This window comes from Talpa occidentalis, unplaced genomic scaffold (genome assembly GCF_014898055.3).
Source record: "Talpa occidentalis isolate TD23 unplaced genomic scaffold, MPIMG_talOcc4v2.1 talOcc4.2, whole genome shotgun sequence".
In the NCBI taxonomy this organism is placed as follows: domain Eukaryota; kingdom Metazoa; phylum Chordata; class Mammalia; order Eulipotyphla; family Talpidae; genus Talpa; species Talpa occidentalis.
The window spans coordinates 95,547,872-95,574,988 of record NW_023602073.1 but is presented as its reverse complement, the minus strand read 5'-3'; the positions used below and the strand labels follow the sequence as shown (position 1 = coordinate 95,574,988).

General features: G+C 44.3%; 2 protein-coding genes, 1 long non-coding RNA gene and 1 other non-coding gene across 4 annotated transcripts in view; 3 read left to right on the top strand and 1 right to left on the bottom strand.

The window, feature by feature from the left end:
* Positions 1-10,744, bottom strand: part of ANKRD6 (ankyrin repeat domain 6) — a 152,537-nt gene extending 141,793 nt beyond the window's left edge. Inside the window, exon 1 of the mRNA XM_037520105.2 lies at positions 10,658-10,744. The gene's annotated coding sequence lies outside the window, so the exon portion shown is untranslated. The remainder of the gene's footprint in view (positions 1-10,657) is intronic.
* LOC129146489 (uncharacterized) lies at positions 10,513-11,815 on the top strand. Its single transcript, XR_008553283.1, has 3 exons — positions 10,513-10,641; positions 11,373-11,551; positions 11,731-11,815. It is a non-coding gene; the product is annotated as an uncharacterized LOC129146489 (long non-coding RNA).
* Positions 11,816-13,470: 1,655 nt separating this feature from the next.
* LOC119253591 (U6 spliceosomal RNA) lies at positions 13,471-13,575 on the top strand. The gene has a single exon (XR_005127129.1). It is a non-coding gene; the product is annotated as a U6 spliceosomal RNA (small nuclear RNA).
* Positions 13,576-25,617: 12,042 nt separating this feature from the next.
* Positions 25,618-27,117, top strand: part of RRAGD (Ras related GTP binding D) — a 38,707-nt gene continuing 37,207 nt past the window's right edge. Inside the window, exon 1 of the mRNA XM_037520103.1 lies at positions 25,618-25,951. Within this exon, the coding sequence (XP_037376000.1) occupies positions 25,816-25,951 (136 nt within the window). The 5' untranslated portion in view covers positions 25,618-25,815. The remainder of the gene's footprint in view (positions 25,952-27,117) is intronic.

Genomic DNA, 27,117 nt, shown 5'->3' with positions numbered 1-27,117 from the left:
TGTTAACTTTCATCCAATTTAGCTGGCTAGTAAATTCAGAGCAAATACTAAAAGTATCTTACAATTTATTCTCTTACTCTCAAAGCAAATATCACTGGCATTATGGAATTTCAAAAGGATGGGGAGGGAGGGACATAAAAAGAGACTACGCAGAGGTCCCAGGGCAAAAGCTTAAACAGTGTTATATGTTTTATTTTTAGATGCACAAAAGCATAGTCCAGTTTATCACAACCAGTCAATTTAAGTACAGTGTCAGTAGTTTGATTCTTTAAATACAGAGAAAGACATAAATTAGTGAGTTTAGGATTTAAAAAGACAGCAATGCACTAACATCAGGACAACTGGTTTTTAGTATATCAAAATAATCAATTTTTATTAGTATTTTTAAATATTATACTAAGCTATAAAGCTTATTTTTAAAATTTGTAATAGCTAGGTGTGGCGACAGAATTATGGATAGATAACTAGAATTATTGTGATAATCATTTTGCAAAATATACATATATTGGATCATTTTGTACACCTGAACTAATGTTACATGTCATTTTTAAAAGACACTCACCAATAATTTAAACACAACAGTAATGATAATTTTTAAAGATAAAAGCTTAATTTTATTCAAGAGGGCCTCTCTCAAAATAATGAGTAATAAAAAGGAAAGAAATTCTGGTATCTAGAGATAAATTAAACCTGCTATTGATACATATTTTGGAGGAGAGAAAGGAATGAGCTAAACTATAATTACACCAATAAAAGATGGCTGTTTAGAATCCAACAATGTATCCATAAGATAATTCACAATGACCAAGTAGGATTCATTCCAGGGACACAAGGATAGTTCAACATCCGAAAATCAATCAACGTTATCCAACACATCAACAAAAAGAAATATAAAAACCATATGATAATATCAATAGATGCTGAGAAAGCTTTTGACAAAGTGCAACACCCATTCATGATAAAAGCCCTTGAAATTCTTGGGATACAAGGAACATACCTCAACATCATAAAGGCCATCTATGACAAGCCAACAGCCAGTATCATTCTCAATGGTGAAAAGCTGAAAGCAATTCCATTAAGATCTGGAACAAGACAAGGATGTCCACTCTCACCACTGCTCTTCAATATAATACTGGAAGTCCTAGCCAGAGCAATAAGACAAGAGAAAGACATCCAAGGAATCCAAATAGGAAAAGAAGAAGTCAAACTATCACTATTTGCAGATGACATGATAATATACATAGAGAACCCCAAAAACTCCACAGAAAAACTAATTCAACTCATCAATCAGTTCAGTAAAGTGGCAGGATACAAAATCAACACGCAAAAGTCAGTAGCCTTGCTATACACAAACAATAAATCTGAAGAAGAAGAAATTTAAAAAACCATCCCTTTTATTATCGAAACAAAAAAAAATCAAATACTTGGGAATAAATCTAACAAAAGAGGTAAAGGACCTATACAAAGAAAACTATAAAACACTGTTAAAAGAAATAGAAGAAGACACAAAGAAATGGAAAGACATTCCCTGCTCATGGATTGGAAGAATAAACATTATTAAAATGGCCATCCTACCAAAGGCAATATACAGATTCAATGCTATTCCAATAAAAATTTCAATGTCATTCTTCAAAGAAATAGAACAATTATTGATGAAATTCATATGGAATCACCAAAAACCCTGAAAAGCCAAAGCTCTCCCCAAAAAAAAAAAGAAGGGAATGGAGGCATCACATGCCCAGACTTCAAACTATACTACAAAGTCATAATCATCAAAACTGCATGGTATTGAACAAGAACAGACACACAGACCAATGGAATCGAATAGAAAATCCAGAAATAAACCCACAGATTTATGGCCAACTAATCTTTGACAAAGGAGCAAAGACTATGCATTGGAGCAAAGAAAGTTTGTTCAATAAATGGTGCTGGGAAAACTGGGTCGCTACATGCAAAAGAATGAAGCTTGACTACTACCTCACACCATACACAAAAACCAACTCAAAATGGATTAAAGAACTAGATATAAGACCTGAAACCATAAAATACATAGAAGGAAATATAGGTGAAACACTACATGATATGCACATCAAAGACATATTTACAGACACATCACCCAAAGCAGTGATAGTGAAGGCAAAGATAAACAGCTGGGACTACATCAAATTAAAGAGCTTCTGCACAGCAAAAGAGACAATAACAAAAACAAAGAGAAACCCCACCAACTGGGAGAAAATTTTTGCACACAACACTAATGATAAAGGACTGATCACAAATATCTGCAAAGAGCTGATGAGACTCAACAACAACAAAGAAAATAATCCAGTCAAAAAATGGGCAGAAGAGCTAAAAAGAAACTTCTCTGAAGAGGAAATGCAAATGGCCAACAGGCATATGAAAAAATGTTCAACATCACTTGCAATCGGGGAAATGAAAATCAAAACTACCATGAGATACCATCTCACATCAGTGAGAATGGCACATATTAAAAAAAACTAGCAACAACAAATGTTGGCGAGGGTGTGGAGAAAAAGGAACTCTCCTGCACTGTTGGTGGGAGTGCAAACTGGTCCAACCACGATGGAGAGCTGTGTGGAGATTTCTGGACCTACTAAACATAGAGCTTCCATATGATCCAGCAATTCCACTCCTAGGTATTAACCCAAAGGACACAGAAACATCAATTCCAAAGAACACCTGCACCCCTATGTTTATAGCAGCACTATTTACAATAGCTAAGCTTTGGAAACAGCCCAAATGCCCAAAAATAGATGACTGGATCAAGAAGATGTGGTACATATATACCATGGAATATTACTCAGCATTCAAAAAAGATAAACACATGCAATTTGCAGCAACATGGATGGCGCTGGAAGGGATCATGCTCAGCGAAATAAGCCAGAAAGAAAAAGAAAAATACCAGATGGTCTCACTCATAGCAGGAATCTAGAAAACTTAAATAAGGGACCAGGAAAATGAAAAACTATAAGAAAGTGAAAATCAAAATCAACAAAAAACTATGAACCAGAGACACTTTTTGGGAGGTGGAGGGCGGGAGGGGAGGGATTGGGGTCAGAATGGGGGGGTTGCAATTGTATGGGGAATGTAAAAATAAAATTTATTAAAAAAATAAAAATTAAAAAAAAATTATATAAAAAAATAATTAAAAACATGGCTGTTTATTTTGTAACTTTTTAAGAATGAGAATAGTATTCCTACCCTCCCAGCAATGACGTGCTCCTGCAAAGATGGTACACTTTGAATTTTACTAATTCTAAACATATATTAAATATCCTGGGATTGGGCCTCATTGATGGCCTAGGGGTTAACTCTCAGCACTATCACCATGATGGCCCACCAACCAGCCTACCACGGTGGCCTGAGTTCAATTCCCAGGCAGGGAGCTGACTCATATATGGCACAGCAGACCTCTCCTGACTGGCCCGCTGCTCCCCTCAGCAGCGTACTTCAGTCAATCCACCTGTTCTGCTCCCCACCTTCTCTCTAGTGAATCCTCTCATCCCCCACACGTCTAACACAGCAGTTCATCTATGCATAAATAAATAAATGTTTTTTTTTAAAGTATCCTAAGACCAAAAGAACTCATTGTGTAAGGGAATTCTTTATAATCTCTTCTGGGATTTTTAAAATCCCTTTTAGTAATGTTTTTGAAATCAATTTCCCTAGATATCTCCCAAAAGAAAAGTATCTAATTAGATATAATTCCTTCATTGGATGATAAAGTATTTACTTTTCTTCTATTTCAAAGTACAAAATACTATGGCTTACATCCAATCAAACATCCAGATTTGGTTTCAGCAGGATAGAAGAGATGGAACATGTTTAAAGACTGATTCACAGTTTTAAAAGAGTGCATCTGGGGGCAGCAGGTTGGGGAGGGTGTGAATCTCCCTGGTGGCCTACGAGTTAAGTCTCAAGTCTCAGCGCTATCACCTCTACAGCTAGAGTTCGATCCCTGGCCAAGGAGCTAATCCACAAAAGGTGAAGCAGACCTCTCCTGTCTTGCCTGCTGCTGCCCTTAGCAGAGTATTTCAATAAATCTGCCTTTTCTGCTCCCCACTCGATCTCTACTGAATCGTCTTACCTCCCTGTACCTCTGGCCTATACCCCAGTTCTTCTACAAAAAAAAAATAAAATAAAATAGGGTTTCTGAACAGCAGCATCACAGCCCCTCTCAGGTTGAGTACTGAAGGTTTAAGTTTAAAAGAGATTCTCTTTTCAAATTTTGAAGGGTGTTTTTTGTTTTGGGGGGTCTCACTTTTTTCCATAGTGTATAAAAACTCAACAGGTATCAGGGAATTTTGCTATTATTCATCACACAGTTTTTGACTAGCAAATGGAGGAAAACAAAGGCTTCCGTGAGCCATTCATCTAAGTATTATGTAACTCAGGATAATACATTCTGGAGATTAAGAAAATTATAAACAAATAAGCATCCGTTCTTTAAGCACCTATAAAGCACCAGGACTTAAGCTCTTCCTCTCACAGTAACTCCTACTGCTATTAACTCATGCTGATTTTAAAAAGAGACAGCTAACCCGGCTAATTTTAGCTTTAATTTGTTCTCAGCATCAAGAAGCATACTGAGCTACAATGTAAACCAGTGCCATTAGCAAAAGCCCCACTGCCAACTTTCCTATGATTATTTCTACTAGGAAGCTAAGTAGCAGATGGCTTTATATGTGGGGTCAGGCAGTGAATGATTTGATTTACAGGATCACCCCACAACCTGGTCTCTCTGCACATGTTCAGAATGCTGATGATAATAACCTCTGGCCATTCCTCTCTCCCTTCCAAGCTCTCTGATCAAGTAGGAATGGCTTCAGCTGTGGGTAAGTAAAGAAGCTTATCTAAAGCTGCCAGAGAAACTATTTCTAGGGATGAAAAGACAAGATGCCAATAGGGTATGAGTTACTTAAAGTGTTGGCCACCTGTATCAGAATCTGGGGTGACTAATAAATGTGTGCCTTTCCAGGCCCACAGAAAGAGACTCCTAGGAGTGGGGGTGGGAATCTTTGAATTTACATAGATTCTCCAGATGATTCTTACACATGGTAAATTTGAAAAGTATTGATCTAAGGAGGTTACCTGGAACATCAACACTTAACTAGAAGATAAGTTTAGTAACCGCCCCAGAGCATTTCTTTTAAAGTCTACCTAACTGCTTCATTAGGTAGATTTTGTTGATCCTCACTATGATGGTGAGGCAACTGTGTCGAGAGATTAAGTTCCACCTAGGAGAGGGTCAATCTCAAACCAAGCCACACTAACTTAATCTAGTGAAGGGGTCAGAAAATTATTTTTCTTTTTCTTTTAAGATTTGTTTATTTATGCATACAAGAACTGGGGTGCAGGCCACAGATGCAACGGGGTGAGAGGATTCACCAGAGACAGAGTGGATTGACTGCTGAGGGGAGCAGTGGGAGAGACAGGAGAGGTCTGCTGCACCATGTGGGTCAGCTCCCTGGGCGGGGATCAAATTCATGGTGCAGTGGCTGGAGACAGCCTGATAGTGCTGAGACTTAACCCTTGTACCATCAGAGAGGCCCCTCTTTTTATTTTTTTTCTTACTCAACTGGGGTGTAGGCCAGAGGTGCAGTAGGTAAGAGGATTCACCAGAGGCAGATTGGGGAGCAGAACAGGCAGTTCTACTGAAATACACTGCTACTGGGAACAGTGGGCAAAACAGAAGAGGTCTGCTGCGCCACGTGGGTTAGCTCCCTGGCCATGTGGGTTGGCTGCCTGGCTAGGGATTAAACTCTGCCCTTCACGGAGCTGAGACTACTCCTAGGCCACAAGGGAGGCCCTCAGCAAATGTTTTCTGTAAATGAACTGATAGCAAATGTATTAGGTGTTGTGGGCCATATGGTGTCTGAGAGAACTACTCAACTCTGCCAGCGCAGTATGAAAGCTGTCATAGACAGTGGGCAAAAGATTAAGTCTGGCTGTATTGTAATCAAACTTCATTTACAGGCAGTGCAAACAGCCTAGATTTGGCCGCTGGCTACAATTTGCCTACTTTGAGAGTGCAAGAGTCTAGACCATCTTTAATTCCAACACAGCTCCATGAAATAGAATTTTTCTTACAATGAGAATTTAAACGATGATAAACATTATTTGGATCTTCTTCCTTAGGTAGAATAGCCCAATCTCAAACTAGTAACAGATAAATGAGACTTAACCATAATCAGTACACATAACTAAAGTGGTATGAGCCATTTTCTCCATGAATCCAAGGGCACTGGAACCTTTCACACCATCTTTTGTTAATCCCTCACTATGCTGCATATGTAGTTGTCAGATGCTGGATATAGTCTGGGCACAAATTACTTCAAGCAAATAAGATAGATAGGTAGGTGCCAATCTTACAACTCTGGTTTCCCTTAGGAGCAAATGAGTAAAATATACATCATTTTGTGACTGTATAATATGTTCCAAAAAGTGTTGGGTTTTTTTGGGGGGGAGGAGGGGAGGAAAAAAGTTTCACACTAGCCTATTGCCAACAACTTGAAGTAGCTTTAAACTGTTATGATAACATTCACGAAGCCAATATGACATGCACATTCTTGTTCTTTGCTAATCTTCTGTTCCATCTTTCTCAAATGGGCAACTCTCTACATGGTTGAATAACTCTCAGTAAATCAAATATGCTTCAATTCCTAATAAAAGTATGAATCTAGTGGCTTAATTCCATTTTTATTTGTTCACACAGCAAGTATCATACAATTAATGGAGTTCTCATCCATACCTTACATTATGGAAACATTTTATGTATAAATGTTTGGAAAGTGAGAAAAAAATTATATGAAGGCAGCTACACTTAAATGATCAATAAAAAGACAAGCTATTTGTATAAATTATGGCCACTTGACTACTAAAGAAAGTTTCTCCTATGCACATATGTACAAATTTTATAGAGCTAAAAAGAAAAAAACAAAAACTGCTCAACATTAGAAACCAAAACAAACAGATAAAAATTGTAGACAGCAATATTTACATCAACTTGGAAGCATTACCTCTGGCTCTATACAGGCTTCCTAAATAAATGACTAAAGAAAGCCACAATAGGGCCTTGCTGGTGGCACAAGGGGTTAAGCACCTCACTATGAAGCAATCCGCAGCCTCTGCAGCACAAGTCCCATCCCCGGCCAGCCAGAGAGCAACCCACAAGGTGCAGCAGATCTCTCCTATTTTGCCTGCTGCTCCCCAAAGCAGTGTATTTCAGTCAGTCTGCCTGTTCTGGTCCCCACTCTGTCTCTGGTGAATCCTCTCACCTCCTCTCCCCGCATGTTTGGCCTACACCCCAGCTCTTGTATGTATAAATAAATAAATCTTTAAAAAAAAAAAAGAAAAATGAATATGTCAATGGTCTGTGGTAAGGGACTATTGGTGCTTTGGTGGTGGGTTGGTATGTTGACATATACCTGGGAAAATATGAACCTATTCCCCTAAATCATATACAGTGTTGTAAACCAATGTTAACCTCCATAAAAATAAAATTAATGTGGAATAGGAAATAAGAGTGGCATTGTCCAATCTAATCCAAAGATTTGCGAAGTAGGACAGGCACACACATCCTATTTGTAATTATGGATATTTAAGAATAAAATAAAAAAATATTTCTCCTATTTATGTTTTTTTCCAAAGAGCTTCTATGTTGTTACCACATAAACATTTATTAAATTCTTTAACCCAAACTACAACGAACTGAATCTAAGGGCACTGTGACAGGAAGCGCACCTTGACCCAAGTTTAAGAATCTTTAGCTTAAGCAAGAAGTGATAGAGCTACACAAAATTCACCAAGGAGCTATGTAGCCCTAAAGAAATTACTTCAAATAAAGTCTATAACACAAACACAGTAACCAAGAAAAGAATTTAGGTTAAAACCATTTTTAAAGGTCACTCTCAGTTGGCTTAATCCTTCAAATCCCATACAATGTCCCCTGGATAATTTGAGTCTAAAAAAAAAAACATCTAAAACACATGCACACAAATTACTGTTTTTCCAGTTCTTAGGGACTCAAATGAAGCTTTTAAAATTATAGCCTCCAAGCTATATTGGAAGAGACTGGGCCTCCCCTACACACACAGAACACACCCACAAAATCTGTGCCAAAGAAAAGGGGGAAGGTGGGCACCTTAAGCAAAATTGCCATGTCCCAGCACTTTGAGACTTTTTTGTAGTTTGCATCTTCTTCTTACTATCCTGACTTTAAATTCAATAAGAAAGCTCCAGTTTATTGCAGAAATGCTTACTTGGAAATTTCCCTTCTACCCAGTTTTTCATATTTAGATATTAGAAAAACAAGGGGGAAATTGAGACAAACTTCAGGTTACTGGTTCCTTGGGGGAGAGAAATGAGTGGGTGCCATGGGGGTGAGGTACTGCCCAACTCCAAAGTTCTGGGGATCTTCTTCTCTTGGGTGATGGATACTTGGGTATGCACTCTATTATTGATCTTTAAATTATACCTCTAAATGTTAAACTTTCTGAATGGCAGGGCCAGAATTTCTACATGGAAGGGCTTTAAGAGGTGGAGGTGTGCCTTGTCTTTAAGCCAAGTTGGATCACAAGCAGTCTGCTTTGTCATGGAGTACAGTAGTAGCCCTTACCCACTGGGGATGCATTCCAAAAACCACAGTAAATGCCTGAAATCTTGGATAGTATCAGACCCTATATATAGGGGGGCCTCCCTGATGGTGTAAGGGTTAAGTCTCAGAGCTATCACTGCTACACTCTGAGTTCCATCCCAGGCCAGGGAGCTAGCCCACATATGGCATAGCAGACCTCTCCTGTCTTGACCACTGCTCCCCTTAGCAGTGTATTTCAGTAAATTTACCTCTTCTGCTCCCCACTCTATCTCTGGTGAATCCTCTTACCTCCCGGACCTCTGGACTACACCTCAGTTCTTCTATGCAAAAATTAAATAAAATATTAATTATAAAAAGCCCTATACATACTATGCTTTTTCCTGATATGTACATAGCTATAATAAAGTTTAATTTATAAATAAGCCCAATAGGAATAAGAATTGTATGCATGTGGTCTCTCTCTCTCTCTCAAAATATCTTATTTGAACATATTTTCAGACCATAGGTAACTAAAACTATGGAAAGCAAAACCCCAGATAAGGAAAGGGCTACTATGTATCTGTATCTGGCGGGACTATGGAGAGGAATATGGGTTTAAATGCCAAGTTAAGGTTCATTTCTTATGTCATCACCAACAAACAGGAGTTGACAAATTAGCATTTCTTTATCACTGTTGGGAGGAATAAGTCCAACAATGTGCAACCAGTTGATTTGTGATCTCTTTTCCACCCTCCCCTCTTATGTCATAGAGGGCAGGAAACTTCCCATTTTAATTTATATCCCTAATTTAAAAAAAATCTTTTGCCAAGTGGGCATGACAGAAGGAAGTTATGCATTATTAGCTGTACCTACTGCATGCAAGAACAATAGGTATTTTTTAGGTTTGGGAAACCTCCCCACAGAGACAACCAGTACTCTGTGGGACCATCGTGGGACCACATTTGTTCGTCTTCATTGCCCAATTCTTTCCATTGACATTGGCCTAACAGACATTACCTAAATATGAGTATCATCATCCAACTGGTTCACAAAATGAACACCTAACATCTCAAAGCGCTATTTCACTTGCATCATTTCATTTAACTTCCACAACAATACTACCAGGGCATGCATAATACACCCAATTTACAGTTCTAAAAACCGAGGTTTAAAGAAGTGGGCTTTCCAATGTCACATCGCAAACAAGTGGTGGCATCAAGACTCCATCTCATGACCCCAAAGTGAATCTCTTAACCATCACTTGGACCATTTCACTAAGGTTCAGGGAAAACATTCCTGACCAGCTTTAGGAAATCCAAGCTTCTCTTCGATCACAAATCACATTCTACTTCCCCTCCCGCCCCCCAAATCTACCGGAAGCCCAAGACAAGTGTAGGTAAACTGGTGTCAACGTAAACCAGACAACATGCCCAGGAAATGCCACTTGCTAACTCTACAAAGCTCAATGACATCCAGAGTGGCTCTCCAGGGGCAAAAGAGGCCCCACACTCCCGCGCCAGCTCTGCTTTGCAGTCCTCAAGGTAGTGGCCGCAGGAGCCTGCTGGCGCGACCGCGTCCAGTCGGGGCGCTCCGGGCCCGACCCCCAGGCCAGGGGCCGCCACGGCGCGCTGGGAGACAGATGGGGACCCTCCAATGGGCCCGCAAGCCGCGCCCACCGCATCCGGGAGAAAGACCAAGCGACCCCTCTCCCTACCCACCACCACATTCTCAAAACTCCTTGAGTTCACAGGAGAACGAGAAGGTGGGCAGAGAAAGTTCTCTGACGCTCCCCAAAGTTCTATATTCCAGAGAGAAAACTGAGGCTAAGCCATAAAGGAGGTGCCCCCAGAATGGTCCCCCCAAAGCCCGGCGCTTTCTTGGAAACTCCAGGAGAGGGACTACGCGCTCTGTCTGGTCTCCTCCCCAAGCAGCAGCGATTTGGGGGCACCCCAGGGAGCAGCGCTCCCACCCCCCAATATCGTCCTGCCGGGGTCAGAGGCCCCCAGAGAGTGGGGGCCCCAGTTTGAGATGGATTTCGAAGGGCGCCGGTGGGCAGCGGGGTACCTTTCTTCAGCGCGCCGGCCGTCCGCGCCGCAGGGACCGGTGCCGGCCACAGCCTGGGGGGCGAGCGGAGACAAAGCAGACGGGCTCCCGCGGGGTCCGGCGGCCCCTGGGCCTCGGCGCCGCCCAGCGCCGCGCCTCCCGCAGCCCGCACGCCTGGCTGAGCTCCCGGCTCCCGCAGGGGACCTGTGGCCGAGCCCGCCGCGCCCGCCCGCACGGCCTCCGCCCCGCCCCGCCCCGTCCGCGCGCCCTCCCGCCCGCCCGCGCGCCTACACTGGGGCCGCAGCGCCCCGTAGCGGCCAGGCCGGGCCCCGCCGGCACCCGCTAGGAGGTGGGGTCCCGGGGCGCAGAGGCCGTCCCTGGGGTGTCCGGGTTCCCAGTTGGAGCCCCTGTCACTCCCGCGCACGCCAGCGTGGCCTCCTCAGGAGTGAGAGGAAAAGAGGCCGTGGTGGGGTGAGGCTTACCCGGCAGGGCCTGCCAGCGAGGCCTTGCCATCCTTCAAGCCCTGGCCAAGTGGATATTTCAGTATACCCGCTGTTCATGTAACAGGGGTCGCTCAGAGGAAGCTGAGCAACAGTGATGAAAGAGCCAGATGCCTTAGAGAGCTAGTGAGGGGAAAGTAAGCCAAGTGTGTCAACAACATTGAGGGTTCCTGACTCATGCATTCAAATCACACGCTACAGACCATTAACTCGGTCTGGGTTTGTCTGTTTTTCAGTTACTTCTGCAGTATCTAGATGAGTTCCCTGAACATAGCGAGCACTCAATAAATTATTGTTGAATGAATGTATGAATAAGTGGAACCTTCAAGAAGCATGACAATTAACTGCTCTCCAAAGACGGATAACTGGAGGGGAAGAGCTCGAACCCTAAATGGAGTTTCAGTCTTACCTGAAGGTTGGGACAAGTTTATTATGTTTGACAAGTTTATTTGATTATATCTGATTTCTTATCTCCTCTGAAATGACCTGGGGTGGTTTTTTGGTTTTTTTTTTTTTTTTTTTTTTTTTGAGGGGGGTGGAATCAAGACGATCTTTTTCTTAAGATATTTTGGTTTTCCTCTCTTCTTTGGGAAGCATTCATTGGTCTGGAGAAATCCAAATGGCCCCTACTCACACCAGCCAAGGTATGTGCTTGAAAGTCCCTTACTACTTCACAACATCTGCTTACCCCAGAGTCACTGCTTGCAGTTTTGCTTGACAGGGTGTGAAACCTCTCTTCTGAATGTCCTTTGACCATCTCCAGATTTGTCCCCCATCCCTGTCACTCTCCACCTAGAGATGTTGGAAGAACACATTTCCTTTCCTTAACCATCAATCACCCTGGATTTCTCCTCAGGTAAATCTCCATGGACTTCTAGGTGAACCCACAAAGTCAAGCTATGTACACATGATCTTTCAATCTGATCATTTCTTTCTTATATCTTTCCAGATTTAAGACTTTCCCTAGCTAGTCCCTTGAATATACTTTCAAAGAATCAGAGAGCTTCATTCCTCTGGGAAACTTTTGTAAATCACCATAAAGTTGAAATGAGGTGGAGTTTTAAGTTACATTTGTGGGCAGACAGAGCAATCACACATTAGTTTTGCTGAAGAAACAGAAAACCAAAACCAGCCTGCAAGACATGTGAATGCTCCTAGGACCTGACAGGTTTGCAGTTGTGCCCAGACTTTGATTAATGGGAATTCCAGGCAGGGGGCTTGGAGATCTTGCTTGCTCATCTCCAAGTGGGCACACAGCAAGCATTTGGGCAACTAATGAAAGGAGACTCCTGAACCTGTGTATGTGGAAAGTTTCCAGCCTGAAGATTTTAGCTCCGCTTTTCCCAGCTCAATCATCAAGCCTCAAATATCCTCATACTCACTACTCCTCTGTTTCTACCTCATGAAAAAATTAGTCTGCTCTGCCAATAATTTTCACTATTTTGTGAGAACATAATCTGCTCTGATTTTTAGCAATATTCCTTTATGACTAGACTGCAAAAGTTATCTGTTATGTTGTCAGCTGCAATTCATCCTTAAGCCCACCATTCTGACTTCTGTGCTTGCCAGTACTTGAAACTGCCCTTGCTAAGCCTTCCATTCAAGAATCTTCCAAGTGCCTGTCCATCATCATATGCTCCATCTCTTGAGGAAAACACCATACTAAACTTTGTGTTAATAAATCTCTTATAGGGCCTCCCTGGTGGCGCAAGGGGTTAAGCAATGCACTATGAAGTAATCTGGCAGCCTCTGCAGCACCGGTTTGATCCCCGGCCGGCCAGGGAGCAACCCACATGGCTCAACAGACCTCTCCTGTCTTGCTCCCCTCAGCAGTGTATTTCGGTCAGTCTGCCTGTTCTGTTCCCCACTCTGTCTCTGGTGAATCCTCTCACCCCCTGCAGCTCTGGCCTGTACCCCAGCTCTTGTGTGCATAAATAAATAAATCTTTTAAAATATATAATAATAAAAATCTCATATCTATATCACTAAACATGGTATTCTTTGAGCTTTTGTAAATAAAATCATTTCTGGGGCCTCCCTGGTGGCCGTGCAAGGGGATAAGATGCATACTACGAAGCTATCTGCAGCCACTGCAGCACGAGTTTGATCCCTGGCCAGGGAGGTGACTCACATGGCACAGCAGATCTCTCCTGTCTCACCCGCTGCTCCCCTCAGCGGTGTATTTCAGTAAATCCGCCTGTTCCGCTCTCCACTCTGTCTCTGGTGAATCCTCTCAAATCCCCCATCTCTGACTTGCACCCCAGCTCTTGTATGAATAAATAAATCTTTATGCATAAATTTTTTTTAAAATAATAATAAAATAAAATCATTTCTGTGTTTGCTTCAGCAGCACATATACTAAAATTGGAATGATACAGAGAATATTAGAATGGCCCCTGCACAAGGATGTCACACAAATTCGTCCTGTGACCCTTTCCTGAAGATCAGGAAAATCCATGAGTGAAAGCACAATGTATGATGCTCATAGTGAAATTCAGTGTAAAAATATTCATATGAACTTATTCCCCTAAATCATATACAGACTTGTAAGTCAATGTTACTTTAAAGAAGGTGAAATTTTTTTTTAATGTCATTTCTGGGTGCAAGGATTAAGAGGCAACTTATGAAGCTATCCGCAGCCACTGCAGCATTAGTTCGATTCCCCGACCAGGGAGCAACCCACATGGCGCAGCAGACCTCTCCTGTCCCGCCCACTGCTCCCCTCAGCAGTGTACTTCAGTCAATCTGCCTGTTCTGTTCCCCACGTTGTCTCTGGTGAATCCTCTCACCTCCCCCCACACAAACTTCTGGCCTGTACCCCAGCTCTTCTATGCATAAATAAATAAATCTTTTTTTTTTTTTGGTCCCTCGCCGGTGGCCGGGGAACAAACCGGCGCTGCAGAGGCTGTGGGCAGCCTCGCAGCCCAGCGCTCAACCACTGCGCCACCAGAGGAGGCCCTACATAAATCTTTTTAAAAAAATAAAAAATATATCATTTCCGCACAATTCCTCTGCTGCTGTCTTTCTGCATTCAGCTTTCTGTTTCTGAGATTCAGTTATTCAGCATCTCTGCTGCATAATATTTCATTGTAAAAAGAAACCACTATTTATTTACCCAAACCACTTTTGGGTATTTGATTTGTACCAGTTTCTGTTATTACAAAAATGTTGCCATGAACATTAGGATATTTCTCCTAATATATGTGTGAAAGAATTTTTAGGATATACATCTACAAGTGGAATTGTTGGGTCTTAAAGTATGTGTGTTTAAGTTTACTAGGTAATGTTCAATTGTTCTCTAAATTGATTGTACCAATTTTCATTCCCATCAGCGTGTATTAAAGTTCCTCTTGCTCCACACCTTTGCTAGCCTTTTCTTTTACAGGTATGAAATGATTTTTCATTATTGTCGTGATTTATATTTCTGCAATTATCAGTAAAATTTAGCAACTTTAATGTTTAGTAGTCATCCTTGTTTTCTCTTTCGTCAGACATGTCTTTTGTGCTATTTAATGTATTTTGAGAAATCCTTCCTGAACCTGTGGATATAAAAATATTCTCTTATATTTTGAAAGTTTTAAAGTTCTGCTATTTACATTTAAGGTCACATTCCATGTGAAATTCACTTTTCCTTTCATGTGCAATGCCATAGCTATCTTATAATTGATTCCATTTATATCCTCTGTTTTGTATTTGCCCTATCTCTGTGCTAGTACGAGCACAGTACTCTGTGCTGTAGCTTTATGTTAATTCTTAATTTCTGATGATGGGAATCCTACCCTAACTTACTTCTTTTATAAAAATTCCTTTTTTAATTGATAGAATGTTGGTTTATAACATAATATGTTTCAGCTGTATAGCATTATGATTTGACATCTATATACACTACATCATGCATCATGCATCACCAAGAATCTACTTTCTATCCACCACTACAAACTCACACACCACCTTCCCCTCAGTAACAATAAAAACAAAGAATCCAATTAAAAATGTACAGAGGGCCTCCCTGGTGGCGCAGCGGTTGAGCGCTGGGTTGCGAAGCTGCCCGTAGCCTCTGTGGCGCGGGTTCGATCCCGGGCTGCTCCCCTGCCACCGGAGGAGGGTCCCAAATGGCACGCAGACCTCTCCTGCCACCCGCTACTCCCTTCAGCAGTGTACTTCGGTCCTTCTGCCTGCTATGCTCCCTGCTCTGGCTCTGGTGAATTCTCTTGCCCTCCCACATTCTGACTGTACCCAGTGCTTGTATAAATAAATAAAGACAAATCTTTAAAAAAAAAAAAAGAAAAGAAAGAAAAAAGAAAAGAAAAATTAGCAGAGGGTCCAAATACATTTTTAATAGATTTATTTATTTATGCATACAAGAAATGGGGTACAGACTAGAGGTGTGGAGGGTGAGAGGATTCACCAGAGACAGAGTGGGGAGCAGAACAGGCGATCTACTGAAATCCACTGCTAAGGGATTTCAAGTCAGGAGAGGTCTGCTGTGCCATGTGGGTCACCTCCCTGGCTGGAGATCGAACTCATGCTGCAGAGGCTGCGGATAGCTTCATAGTGCTACATCTTAACCCTTTGCGCCACCAGGGAGACCCCTGAATACATTTTTCACCAAAGTATGTAGATAGCCAACAGACACAGGAAACAGTATATTTCAGGCCTCCCTGGTGGCACAGGGTTTAAAGACAGCACTATCAAGCTATCTTCAGCCACAAGAATTTGATCCTGGCCAGCCAGGGAGCTAACCCACATGGCACAGCAGACCTCTCCTGCCTCGCCTGCTGCTCCCCTCAGTAGTGTATTTCAGTAGATCTGCCTGTTCTGTTCTCCACTGTTTCTGGTGAATCCTCTCACCCCCGTATCTCTGGCTTACACCCCAGTTCTTGTATGCATAAATAAATAAATGTTTTTAAAAAATGCTTTTTCACTTAGGAGGGTAGACCTCAGACCCCAAGCCATAGAGGATTGGACCCTTAATTCAGCACATTTATTGGGACTTAACTACCATCAAGCTACCATGTTACACATAGAATACAACTTAAATGGTGTGTCCTGCACAGAAACATCAATTCCAAAGAACACCTGCACCCCTATGTTTATAGCAGCATTATTTACAATAGCTAACCTTTGGAAACAGCCCAAATGCCCAAAAATAGATGGCTGGATCAAGAAGATGTGGTACATATATACCATGGAATATTACTCAGCATTCAAAAAAGATAAACACATGCAATTTGCAGCAACATGGATGGCGCTGGAAGGGATCATGCTCAGCGAAATAAGCCAAAAAGAAAAAGAAAAATACCGGATGGTCTCACTCATAGCAGGAATCTAGAAAACTTAAATAAGGGACCAGGAAAATGAATAACTATGAGAAAGTGAAAATCAAAATCAACAAAAAACTATGAACCAGAGACACTTTTTGGGGGGTGAGGGTTGGGAGGGGAGGGATTGGGGTCAGAAAAGGGTGGTTGCAATTGTATGGGGAATATAAAAATAAAATTAAGTCATATAAAAAAAAAAAGTACCAAAAAAAAAACAAAAACATTACATTAGATACACATTCAGTCACTTGTGTTGCCCAGGTTTCTAAAAATGATATGAGGCTAAATGATAAACTAGCCTCACATGTCTGTGTGAATTTTATTTCAATTCTCCCAATATATCTTACCAATCTTGCTTTTAAAAAAAAAAAAAAAGGTGTGTCCTAGAATTGTACTAAATGGAGATCCTGATCACTGCGCAAGTCATAAAGGACAGAATGGTGAGCAAAAGCAGATGGTCCTGGAATCTGTGGGTGAATATGGTCCTCAATCAATTATTAGGTTACAGCTGAGATAAATATGCTGAAGGAATAGCATGTGGTCCTATGTAAAATAAGATTGGAACAGGTGGAACCCAACAATGGCAAATAGGGAGTATTTGCTCTTACCTTCTCCCATGATGACAGCAAATCTACACTTAAATATAAACTAATCAGACCTCCCCGGTGGCGCAGCGGTTGAGCGCTGGGTTGCGAAGCTGCCCGCAGCCTCTGCAGCACGGGTTCGATCCCCAGCTGCTCCCCTGCCACCAAAGGAGGGTGCCACATGGTGCGCAGATCTCTCCTGCCGCCCACTGCTCCCCTCAGCAGTGTACTTCGGTCCTTCTGCCTGCTCTGCTCCCCGCTCTGGCTCTGGTGAATTCTCTCACCCTCCCGCGCTTCTGACTGTACCCAGTACTTGTATAAACAAACAAACAAATAAATAAATAAAACATGCCTCTATAAAAAAAAAATATATATATATATACATATAGACTAATCCACATAGAAGCAAATTTGAAAACCAGGTGAATAGAGCTTCCACAACAAGGAATAAAAATGGCAGCACCCAGGGCCTCCCCGGTGGCGCAGCGGTTGAGCGCTGGGTTGGGAAGCTGCCCTCAGCCTCTGAGGCGCCGGTTCGATCCCCGGCTGAGGGTCCCACATGGTGCGCAGACCTCCCCTGCCGCCCGCTGCTCCCCTCAGCAGTGTACTTCGGTCCTTCTGCCTGCTCTGCTCCCCGCTCTGGCTCTGGTGAATTCTCTCACCCTCCTGCACTTCTGACTGTACCCAGTGCATGTATAAACAAAACAAACGAATAAATGAATAAAAACACATGTCTCTTTATTAAAAAAAAAAAATGGCAGCACCCGGAGAGACAGAGAGACCATTTTGCCAATGAAGAAATACCATCTTGGGGGAAATCAGGTGCAAATGAGAAATCATCTCTAAGGCAGGGAACTGTACTCTGGGAGAAGGGGGCGGGCTATGCCAACACTGGCACCTAAACCCTGCCATCCAGCATAGCAGAAACCAGGTCCAGGAACCTAAGCCTTGAGGGCCAGAGGGATTCGAGTGCAGAAAACTAGAGACTAGGTTCTGGCCCTTAGTAAACATGAAGCTGACTCACTTGCCCTGGGACACAAGATAATAACGCTGACCTGAACAGCACCCAAGATCTACTATCCCAGATACTATTCTTGCAGTGCTGGTCAGGGGATCAAGGTACACTAGATAGCTGGAGTCACTGGCAGCACCATCCTGGCAAACTTTCAAGACCTTGCTGATAACAGTGCAGCTGGCACCATCTCAGAACTCACCCTTCGTATTATTCGATCCTAAGGAGTAAAATATGATTGGGTGGGGCACTGAAGCGGCCAAAGTCTCTGGGCCAATCACCTGTGACTCAAGTAGCCTGTCCATTCACACCAGAATGTCATGGCTCCATGGACATGGTGGAGAAACACTGGCTTAAGAAATGGACTTGTTAAGAAAAAAAAGAAATAGACTTGTAATTTTCTCATGAGAAATTTGGTAGTACTCATATACAGATTTGCGTACAGCAGTTCATCCAGGCCTTGCAGGCATTATCTCTTCCAATTCTGCCACTCACATTACAGTTTTGTCTGAGGCCTGTTATTTCACGGTTGCCTACCTCCAAGTACCATCTTCTCACACAACTGCATTCAAAGCAGGAAAGGGTGAGATGAGGCGGGCTCTTCTGATTCACTGGTCTCTTTTATCAGAAAGCAAATTGTTTCTGAAAAGAAAAGGTGGGTCTCCCTGGTGGTATAAGGGATTAAGTTGCAGCACAATAAAGCTATCAGCAGCCAGTGCAGCAAGAGTTCGATCCGTGGCCAGGGAGCTAACCCACATGGCACAGCAGACCTTCCCTGTTTTGCCCACTGCTCCCCTCAGCAATTTCAGCAGATCCACATGTTCTGCTCCTCACTCTGTCTCTGGCGAATCCTCTCACTCCCTGCACCCTTGACCTACACCCAAGCTCTTGTATGCATAAATAAATAAAAATAAATCTTTAAAACTAAATAAAGTCAAAAGACCTTAGACTATTTCTGTTCTATTTAAAAAAACTAACTTTTCATTAGATAGTCTTTTATGTTTGACTATTTTATCATATGCATGTTTTTAAAATATCAAAACATTAATAATGGATGGCATCGGTGGAAATGATTTAATGATTTTTTTAATGATTTCATCAGGTTATCAATTGCCAAAGGCGAACTGGAGACTATGAGTTGCCCCCTTGAGAAATTTGGTTCGCTTCCCTAGATTTAACAGCAGTACACAAAGATTCTTCAGCATCATCTTCACTTTGTTTGCCTCAGGAGAGAATTAATAGCTTTAAATACATATTTAAAAAGAGAACCTTTCAACATGTGAATCCCAGAAACCAGGCATCATGCCATCTGATGCCTCAAAATACCCTAAGATGCAGGATACAGGCTGTATTTAATTGCTTGCCCTATTCATGGCTGTGATTACTCTGCCTAAATTGTGCAGGTTTCTTTTAAATAGCTCTCATGTTCCCTGTCACAAGACACCTAATTGGTAGCAGCAAAATAATTCACTAAAATAAGAACACAAATATCTGACCTTTAAAATTCAAATTTAGCTTAGCATAAGTACAATGTATCCATATAAACCAGAAAAAGTACTAAATTGCTTGTTATTTGTGTCCTTCATAAAAGGAATGGTGTAGGTTAACAACTTTATTATAAGTAATTTCTAACTTTTGTTGATTAGGAAGTTTTGTTTTTCTTTTCCTCTCAGTAAATCCTGTAAATCAATTGTCTTGAGCCAGTAGACCCATTTTTGAGTATCTGAGTGGGCTTTTTTTGTTGTTTTTTTTTGTTTGTTTGTTTTTAAATATTTTCAAATTTATTTTTTTAAAGATTTATTGATTTATTTATACAAGCACTGGGTACAGTCAGAAGCGCAGGAGGGTGAGAGAATTCACCAGAGCCAGAGCAGGGAGCAGAGCAGGCAGAAGGACCGAAGGACACTGATGAGGGGAGCAGCGGGCGGCAGATGAGGTCTGCGTGCCATGTGGGACCCTCCTCCGGTGGCCGGGGAGCAGCCGGGGATCGAACCAACACCACGGAGGCTTCAGGCAGCTTCGCAACCCAGCGCTCAACCGCTGCGCCACCGGGGAGGTCCTGTTTTTTGTTTTTTTTTACCTAGGAGATTGGGAACCAAATTTTTCCTTCACTTTCCCCATTTTCAGCTTAAGTACAGTAATGTAGATGATTTTAGCCTTAAGCCATTATATAGGAATAAGACCTAAGGTTTGATTGAGTGCCAAAGTAGTCTCACAGTCCACTCCATGAGTAGGTGACTTGTTGAACCTCAGTTTTCTTATCTTTAAAATATGGATAATAGGGCCTCCCTGGTGGCACAAGGGCTTACAGTCTCAGCACTATGAAGCTATAAGCAGCCACTGCAGTAGGAGTTCAATCCCCGGCCAGGGAGCTAAACACATGGCACGGCAGACCTCTCCTGTCTCACCTACTGCTCCTCTCAGCAGTGTATTTCAGTCGATCTGCCTGTTCTGATCCCCATTCTGTATATGGTTCATCCTCTTAACTCTCCCTCTCCCGCCTCCCCCCCCCCAGTACCTCTGGCCTGTACCCTAGCTCTTGTATGCATGAATAAATAAAATAAATATTTTTTAAAAATAGGGGCCTCCCTGGGGGTGCAAAGGGTTAAGATGCAGCACTGCAGCAGGAATTTGATCCCTGGCCAGGAAGGTGACCTGCATAGCACAGCAGACCTTTCCTGACTTGCCAGCTGCGGCCCTCAGCCATGTATTTCAGTAGATCTGCCTGTTCTGCTCCCCACTCTCTAATGAATCCTCTCATCCCTTGCACCTCTGTCCTGTACCCCAGTTCTTATATGCACAAATAAAAAAAATCTTTAAAAAAAAAGAATAAAACAAAATAATGACAATAACAGTATTTAATTAATGGTAATATTTGGAAGTTCACATAATTTTGGAACAGTGCCTCATTCATAGACATTCTCGGTAAATATCAGTAGGTTGAATTTTAATGGGCAATAGACAAAACTCATCTGTCATGATACTACAAAAGAGCTATAAGAGTTGTTTTAGAAAAAAAAAAATACAACGCAAAAAAAGAGTTGTTTTAGGGTCTCCCCTGGTGGCCCAGGCGGTTGAGCGCAGCGCTGTGAAGCTGTCTGAAGCCTCTGCAGCGCCGGTTCGATCCTGGCCAGCTGCAAGACTCCCACATGGCGCGGCAGACCTCTCCTGTCTTGCCCGCTGCTCCCCTCAGCAGTGTATTTCGTCAGTCTGCCTGTTCTGCTTCCCGTTTTGTCTCTGGTGAATCCTCTCACCCTCCCCCAAATCTGGCCTGTACCCCCGTTCTTGTATAAATCAATCTTTTTTTTTTTTTTAAAAAGAGTTGTTTTAGAAGGAAGAGTTCATTATAAGCACTAAACAGCCACAATATTGTAATCCCTTCAAATTTTCTCGTGGTTCTGAGATGACTATATCATCTCTTGATGCCAGCCCACTGCTCGGTTGTACTGTTGTAGCTCACAGTTTATAGGTACATGACACCGGCATGTCCAAGTTTTAGAGCAAGGAGAAAACTTGGCTCCTGCCTATCTCTTCTTGAAGTTTCTCTCCAAAATATGCCAGGTTTGTGGAGAGATCCGGCTATGCACTACTTATCTTCTCCTTCTTTTATTTAGTCCATACACATTTATTAGGCACTTATCATGTATGTAGCAACCTACCATGGTCACACACAATAGCAGAAACCATGAGTATCCCAGAAACAAATCCTCACATTCTTGAGACTGCTCTCCCAGGGAGACATCACAGATATACCCCGAGCTTCAAGTCAGAGAGTGACTAACGGGAAAGCCAATTCGCTGCATAGATTCCACACCAAGTTTCTCAAAGGCTTTCAATTTTTAGTGGTAATTTTATTTAAAAGCTGCAATAATCCACACACATGACTTTTCAAATTTAAGAACTTCTATTTCTAGGCTATTTTTCAACATACCTTTTATTTTAAAACAGACTGTCTTTAAATAACAGCAAAAACAGTAAAGCAATAATTTCCTGTTCTACTTGCTCATACTTTATCAAGGACTGTACATTTCTGAAATGACAATGAATCAGAAACTCTTAAATCTATGATTCTCTGGCCTCCCCTGTGGCACAGTGGTTGAGCGCTGGGTTGCAAAGCTGCCTGCGGCCTCTGCAGCACCGGTTCGATCCCCAGCTGCTCCCTGGCCCCCGGAGGAGGGTCCCACATGGCACGCAGACCTCTCTTGCCGCCCACTGCTCCCCTCATCAGTGTACTTCGGTCCTCCTGCCTGCTCTGCTCCCTGCTCTGGCTCTGGTGAAATCTCTCACCCTCCTGCGCTTCTGACTGTACCCAGTGCTTGTATAAATAAATAAATACATATTTAAAAAAAATCTATGATTCTCTTATCTACCTTGTAGTGGAACACAACTGAGGATTTGGTTTTTATTGATTTTTTGTGAATTTGTTCTTTTTCTCTTGAAAATGGTTCCATTCTCAAATATCTTAAAATGTACTCCAATCTACTGCTGCTGTTTCTGCCTAAAGATGTCTTTTCTTGGGGGAAGGCAGAGGATCAGTAGATATTCCTATATTTTCTGGGTCTCAGGGCACAGTAAGTTTTGGGCTTAGGAATTATCTTGCTCTTAACCCCAGGGTCTATATACTGGGCTTTCAGCCCAGGGATGTTCTGAAAGTCTGGGCTGATCTTAGACAGGCTTTTAAGGTCCCTTATATAACCATGTACAGTTTGAATCTGACCAGTTGAAGGCCTCTCCTGGCTGGTGGGTTTCTTGTGGGATAGCTGAAAATCTTTTTTTTTTTTTTAAAGATTTATTTTATTTATGCATAAAAGACTGGGGTACAGGCCAGAGGTGTGGGGGTGAGAGGATTCACCAGGGACAGAGTGGGGAACAAAACAGGCGGATTGACTGAAATACACTACTGAGGGGAGCAGCGGGCGAGACAGGAGAGGTCTGCTGCACCATGTGGGTAGCTCCCTGGCAGAACAGGGGTTGAACTTGCCCTGCAGTAGCTGCCAACAGCTTGATAGCACTGTCTTTAAGCCCTGCGCCACCAGGGAGGCCGCCCCAAGCCGAAAATCTTTAAATCCACTCTGGTAGTGCCCCTCCCAGGGATTTCCTTTTAGAAAATGAATGAAAATGGACTGGGAAAATTACTCCTAGAGTAACTTTCTCTGATGAGCTCATTTATTTATTTATTTAAAGATTTATTTTTTATTTACAAGAACCGGGGTACAGGGCCTCCCCTGGTGGCTCAGCGGTTGAGCGCTGGGTTGCGAGGCTGCCCGCAGCCTCTGCAGCGCTAGTTCGATCCCTGGCCACTGGAGAGGGTCCCACAAAAAAAAAAAAAAAAAAAAAGAACTGGGGTACAGGCCAGATGCGCAGGTGGGTGAGAGGATTCACCAGAGACAGAGCGGGGAACAGAACAGGCAGACTGACGAAATACACTGCTGAGGGGAGCAATGGATCAGTCAGGAGAGGTCTGCTCACCATATGGGTTGCTCCTAGGCCGGTGGGGATTGAACTGGAACTGCAGAGGCTGTGACAGCTTTACAGTGCTGTGCTCAACCACCTGCGCCACCAGGGACGCACTCTCTGATGAGTTTAAATGTGGCTTGCTTGTGCTGGCTGTGTTGCTTGCCCTCCACCTCACCCTGAGACATGCTCTGTGCCTTCCCCACCCAATCTCTGTATCCTGGAGCAGGTTGCAGTATCCCTTGCTTTCTGACTTTCAGTTGGGTTTGGCCAATGGGAGTCACTTCCAGGACAGAGGAGTGTAAAAAGAGAGAGGTCAGGATATTTCTTTCCATGGCTGTTCCATTGACTTGAGGAGGTGCTGGCATTGGCAGCTATAGGTCCTGTTTTGTGTCCCCTAAGACTCTTCCTTTCTTCCTTCATTCTTACTAATTTAGGAGTCACCTATATCTCTTTGCATTATTGTTAATCCCAGTGTTGATTCCTTCAGCTCTGCCTACATCCCTGTAAATTATCCCTTCTCTTAAAGTCTTAAATTAAAGACTTGCATCTGTTTTCCTCCTGGGAAGGTTCCTGATTGATAGACTTAGCAAGTTACACAGTCTCCGCATGGAAAATCCAAAGACCTTTCCAATTAGAATAAGCTCTCTCCTGGAAGGTGTTTGTATTCACCTTCAATGCCCATAACTACTACAAATGCAGGGCATGAGTCATGATCTGCTAGACTGAGAACTCCTCCAGGGTGGGAACATCTGAGTATCTGTCCCCTGGGTCCCTTAGTCCACCCCTTGGCATACAGTAGGTGCTCAAGAAATGGTCCCTACAGAGGCAGCACCCTGGAGCCCTAAGAGCCTCTAGCCTCAGCTCCCCTCCTCCTGTACTCCTCCCCCATACCACCTGCTGAGTTGCTGGCACCTGTAGAATCTGGATCACCATGCTGGCCAGCTGGTTTATTTTATTTGCTTGACAGAAGGAAGTTCATCCACGTGATTTTTTTTTTTTTTTTTTGCAGTCCCCAGAAAGGGTGGAAATAGTATATTCTGTAGTGAAAAGCTTGTGGAGGAACCCAGCAGGTTTCAGCCTCACCTCCACATTGCTGTTATGTGACAGTTGCACCTCCCCCCCCCAAAGCCTTGAAACATTGTCTTTTGAAATATGGGATTATAGTCTATGCAACAATGAGATGGAGGAGGTGGCCATGAACATTTTCAGGTGTGTTATACACCTGAGGCCTTTCCTAAATTGCAACAGAGGAATTATATTTCAGTTTAGGCAGGCAGGAGGCATGCATTCCCCTACAAACATTTACATCTGGGTAGGCCTGAATTTTTAATATTCTTGGTGAGAAGCATTTTGAGCAATAAATGCACACTAAAAGGCAATTGCTATGGATACTTTTTTTTTTTAAAGATTTATTAATTTATGCATATTTCAGTCAGTCTGCCTGTTCTGTTCCCCACTCTGTCTCTGGTGAATCCTCTCACATCCCCCCCCCCATCTCTGGCCTGTACCCCAGCTCTTGTAGGCAATTGCTATGGAGACTGTGCCTCCACCAGGCATTTCTCTGAGTTCTCTTCTTGGGGCGCTTCAGCATCCTGCGGGTGTCCTAGGCACGCTGATCTCGATGGGGGCCTGGGCGCAGCAGTGTTGGGGGAGTAGGGCAACCTACTTAGGACTGGAACCCTCCTCCAGCATTAAAGGTCGGAGAAGGCCGCCCAAGGTGACGAGTGTAGGGGGGGAAAGGGGTGGTTCCAAGGGGTGCAGGCCCGCAGCTCCGGGACCAAGAGCAGAAGCAGCTAGTGGGGGGCCCCTGGCGCGCAGCCGCGGTGGGTGGCTGCGCCGCGTGCCGGGCCCCCAGGGTGACTGTACCCGCCACCGGGTGGGTAGTGGGACCCGGAACGCGGGCTCCCCCTGTGTGTCTGGCCCAGCACCCCGCCGAGCGGTGCCTGCGGCCGAGAGAGCGCGCGCGCGCCCGTGCGGGGTGTGTGTGTGAGTGTGTGTGTGACAGTGTGTGTCAGGTGACTTGGGTCACGCAGTCTCTCTCCCTCCTCGGGGAGGAACTGCCGCGCTCCGGCTGAGTCCTCCGCCGGCAGGCGGGCGGGGCGGGCGAGGGGCTCGGGCGCGCCGGGCACCGCGGGACCCAGACCCCGACGCCGCCCGCCGCGGGGGACGCGCGCCCCCACCTCCGGGACTCCCGCGGAGCTCCAGACAAAACCCCAATTCAGAAATAGGTTGCGAGCGGCAGGCGAGGAAGCTTGGCCCCCACCGCGGACCTCCGCCGCCCCCGGGGCCGGCGGCTGGCGGAGCAATGAGCCAGGTGCTGGGGAAGCCGCAGCCGGAGGGCGAGGACGACGACGAGGAGGATGAGCTCGTGGGGCTCTCGGACTACGGGGACGGGCCCGACTCCTCGGACGCCGACCCGGACAGCGGGGCGGAGGAGGGAGGTGAGCCCGGGGCATCCGGCCCCCCGCCCCGCGCGTCCTCATCCCGCACCCCGTCCCAGGCTTCTGCCTTCCCGCCCCCGGCCCAGCCTGGCGCGCGGGCCGCGCACTTGGAGGCGATCCCCGCGAGCGGAGTTGCGGGGTGGGGGTGGGGAGGGGCGCGATCGCGAGCTGCAAAATGGGGGAACCCGAGGGCCGGCACCGGAGGGCGCACGCGATCGGTGGGGAGGGCTGAAGTGGGGGGAGTCTGGGTGGGAGCAACGCGCGCGCTCTGTGCGCTGCCGGGGCCGGTACCCCCACCCTCATCCCGAGGTCTCCGCAGAATCTGGGGGTTGGGGAAAGGAGGGGACCGCCCTGCGCGCCCTGGGACCTCGCTCTGCAGGCTGCTGTTGAAGCCGGGGTCAGATGTCGTGGCTAAAAAAGGCAGCGTGACTGGCAGGGTCGCAGGCAGCTGCGGGTGTCAGTCTCGCCCGGGAGAGGAGCAGGGACCGCAGTGGTCTGCACGTGGGGGCCCCTTGGAGCGGGTGGCGGGGGTGCGCCGGGGTGACGTGGGAGTAGCCGAAGGAAGGTCGGTTTCCCGCGATCCTGACAAACACGGTTGTTATGACACCTTATCGACGTCCAGAGGCACCACCTGGCCCAGGCAATGCCCTGCCGGGAACCAGCGCGGGGCGGGGGCGAAATACAGGGCAAATTTTTTCCTGTTCAAGAAGCGGGATCTAGCAATTATAGAGCCCGTGGGGGCTTTCTGTATTTAATTCTTCAGGCGTAGGGACGTTGAGAGGTTTTTAGGATTCCAGAACGACTCGTCTTTTTTTGTTATCCTTCAGAGCAAGGGAAAAGTCCTTTATGTTAAGGTCACTCGAAAAAGGTCAGTGGAAGGAGTCTGTTAAACATAACATCTAGGTGAAGCTGTATGCATCCTAGAGAAGGAACTTTTGAAATGCTTCACTTTGAAGACATGGAGTGAGGGATAAAAGTGCCATTGTGGCTTAATTTTGAACAACTTTTGAGAATTCACTGAACTTATTACAGGTCCCTATAAAAAACATTTTGTGGGCGGACGCTTACATATGGTAGTAGTTACTTTCAATTAATCAGAAAGAGAAGAAAGTTAGCTAAGCCTTGAGCCTGACAAATGAGAAAGAAGCTTTCCAAATCACCCATTT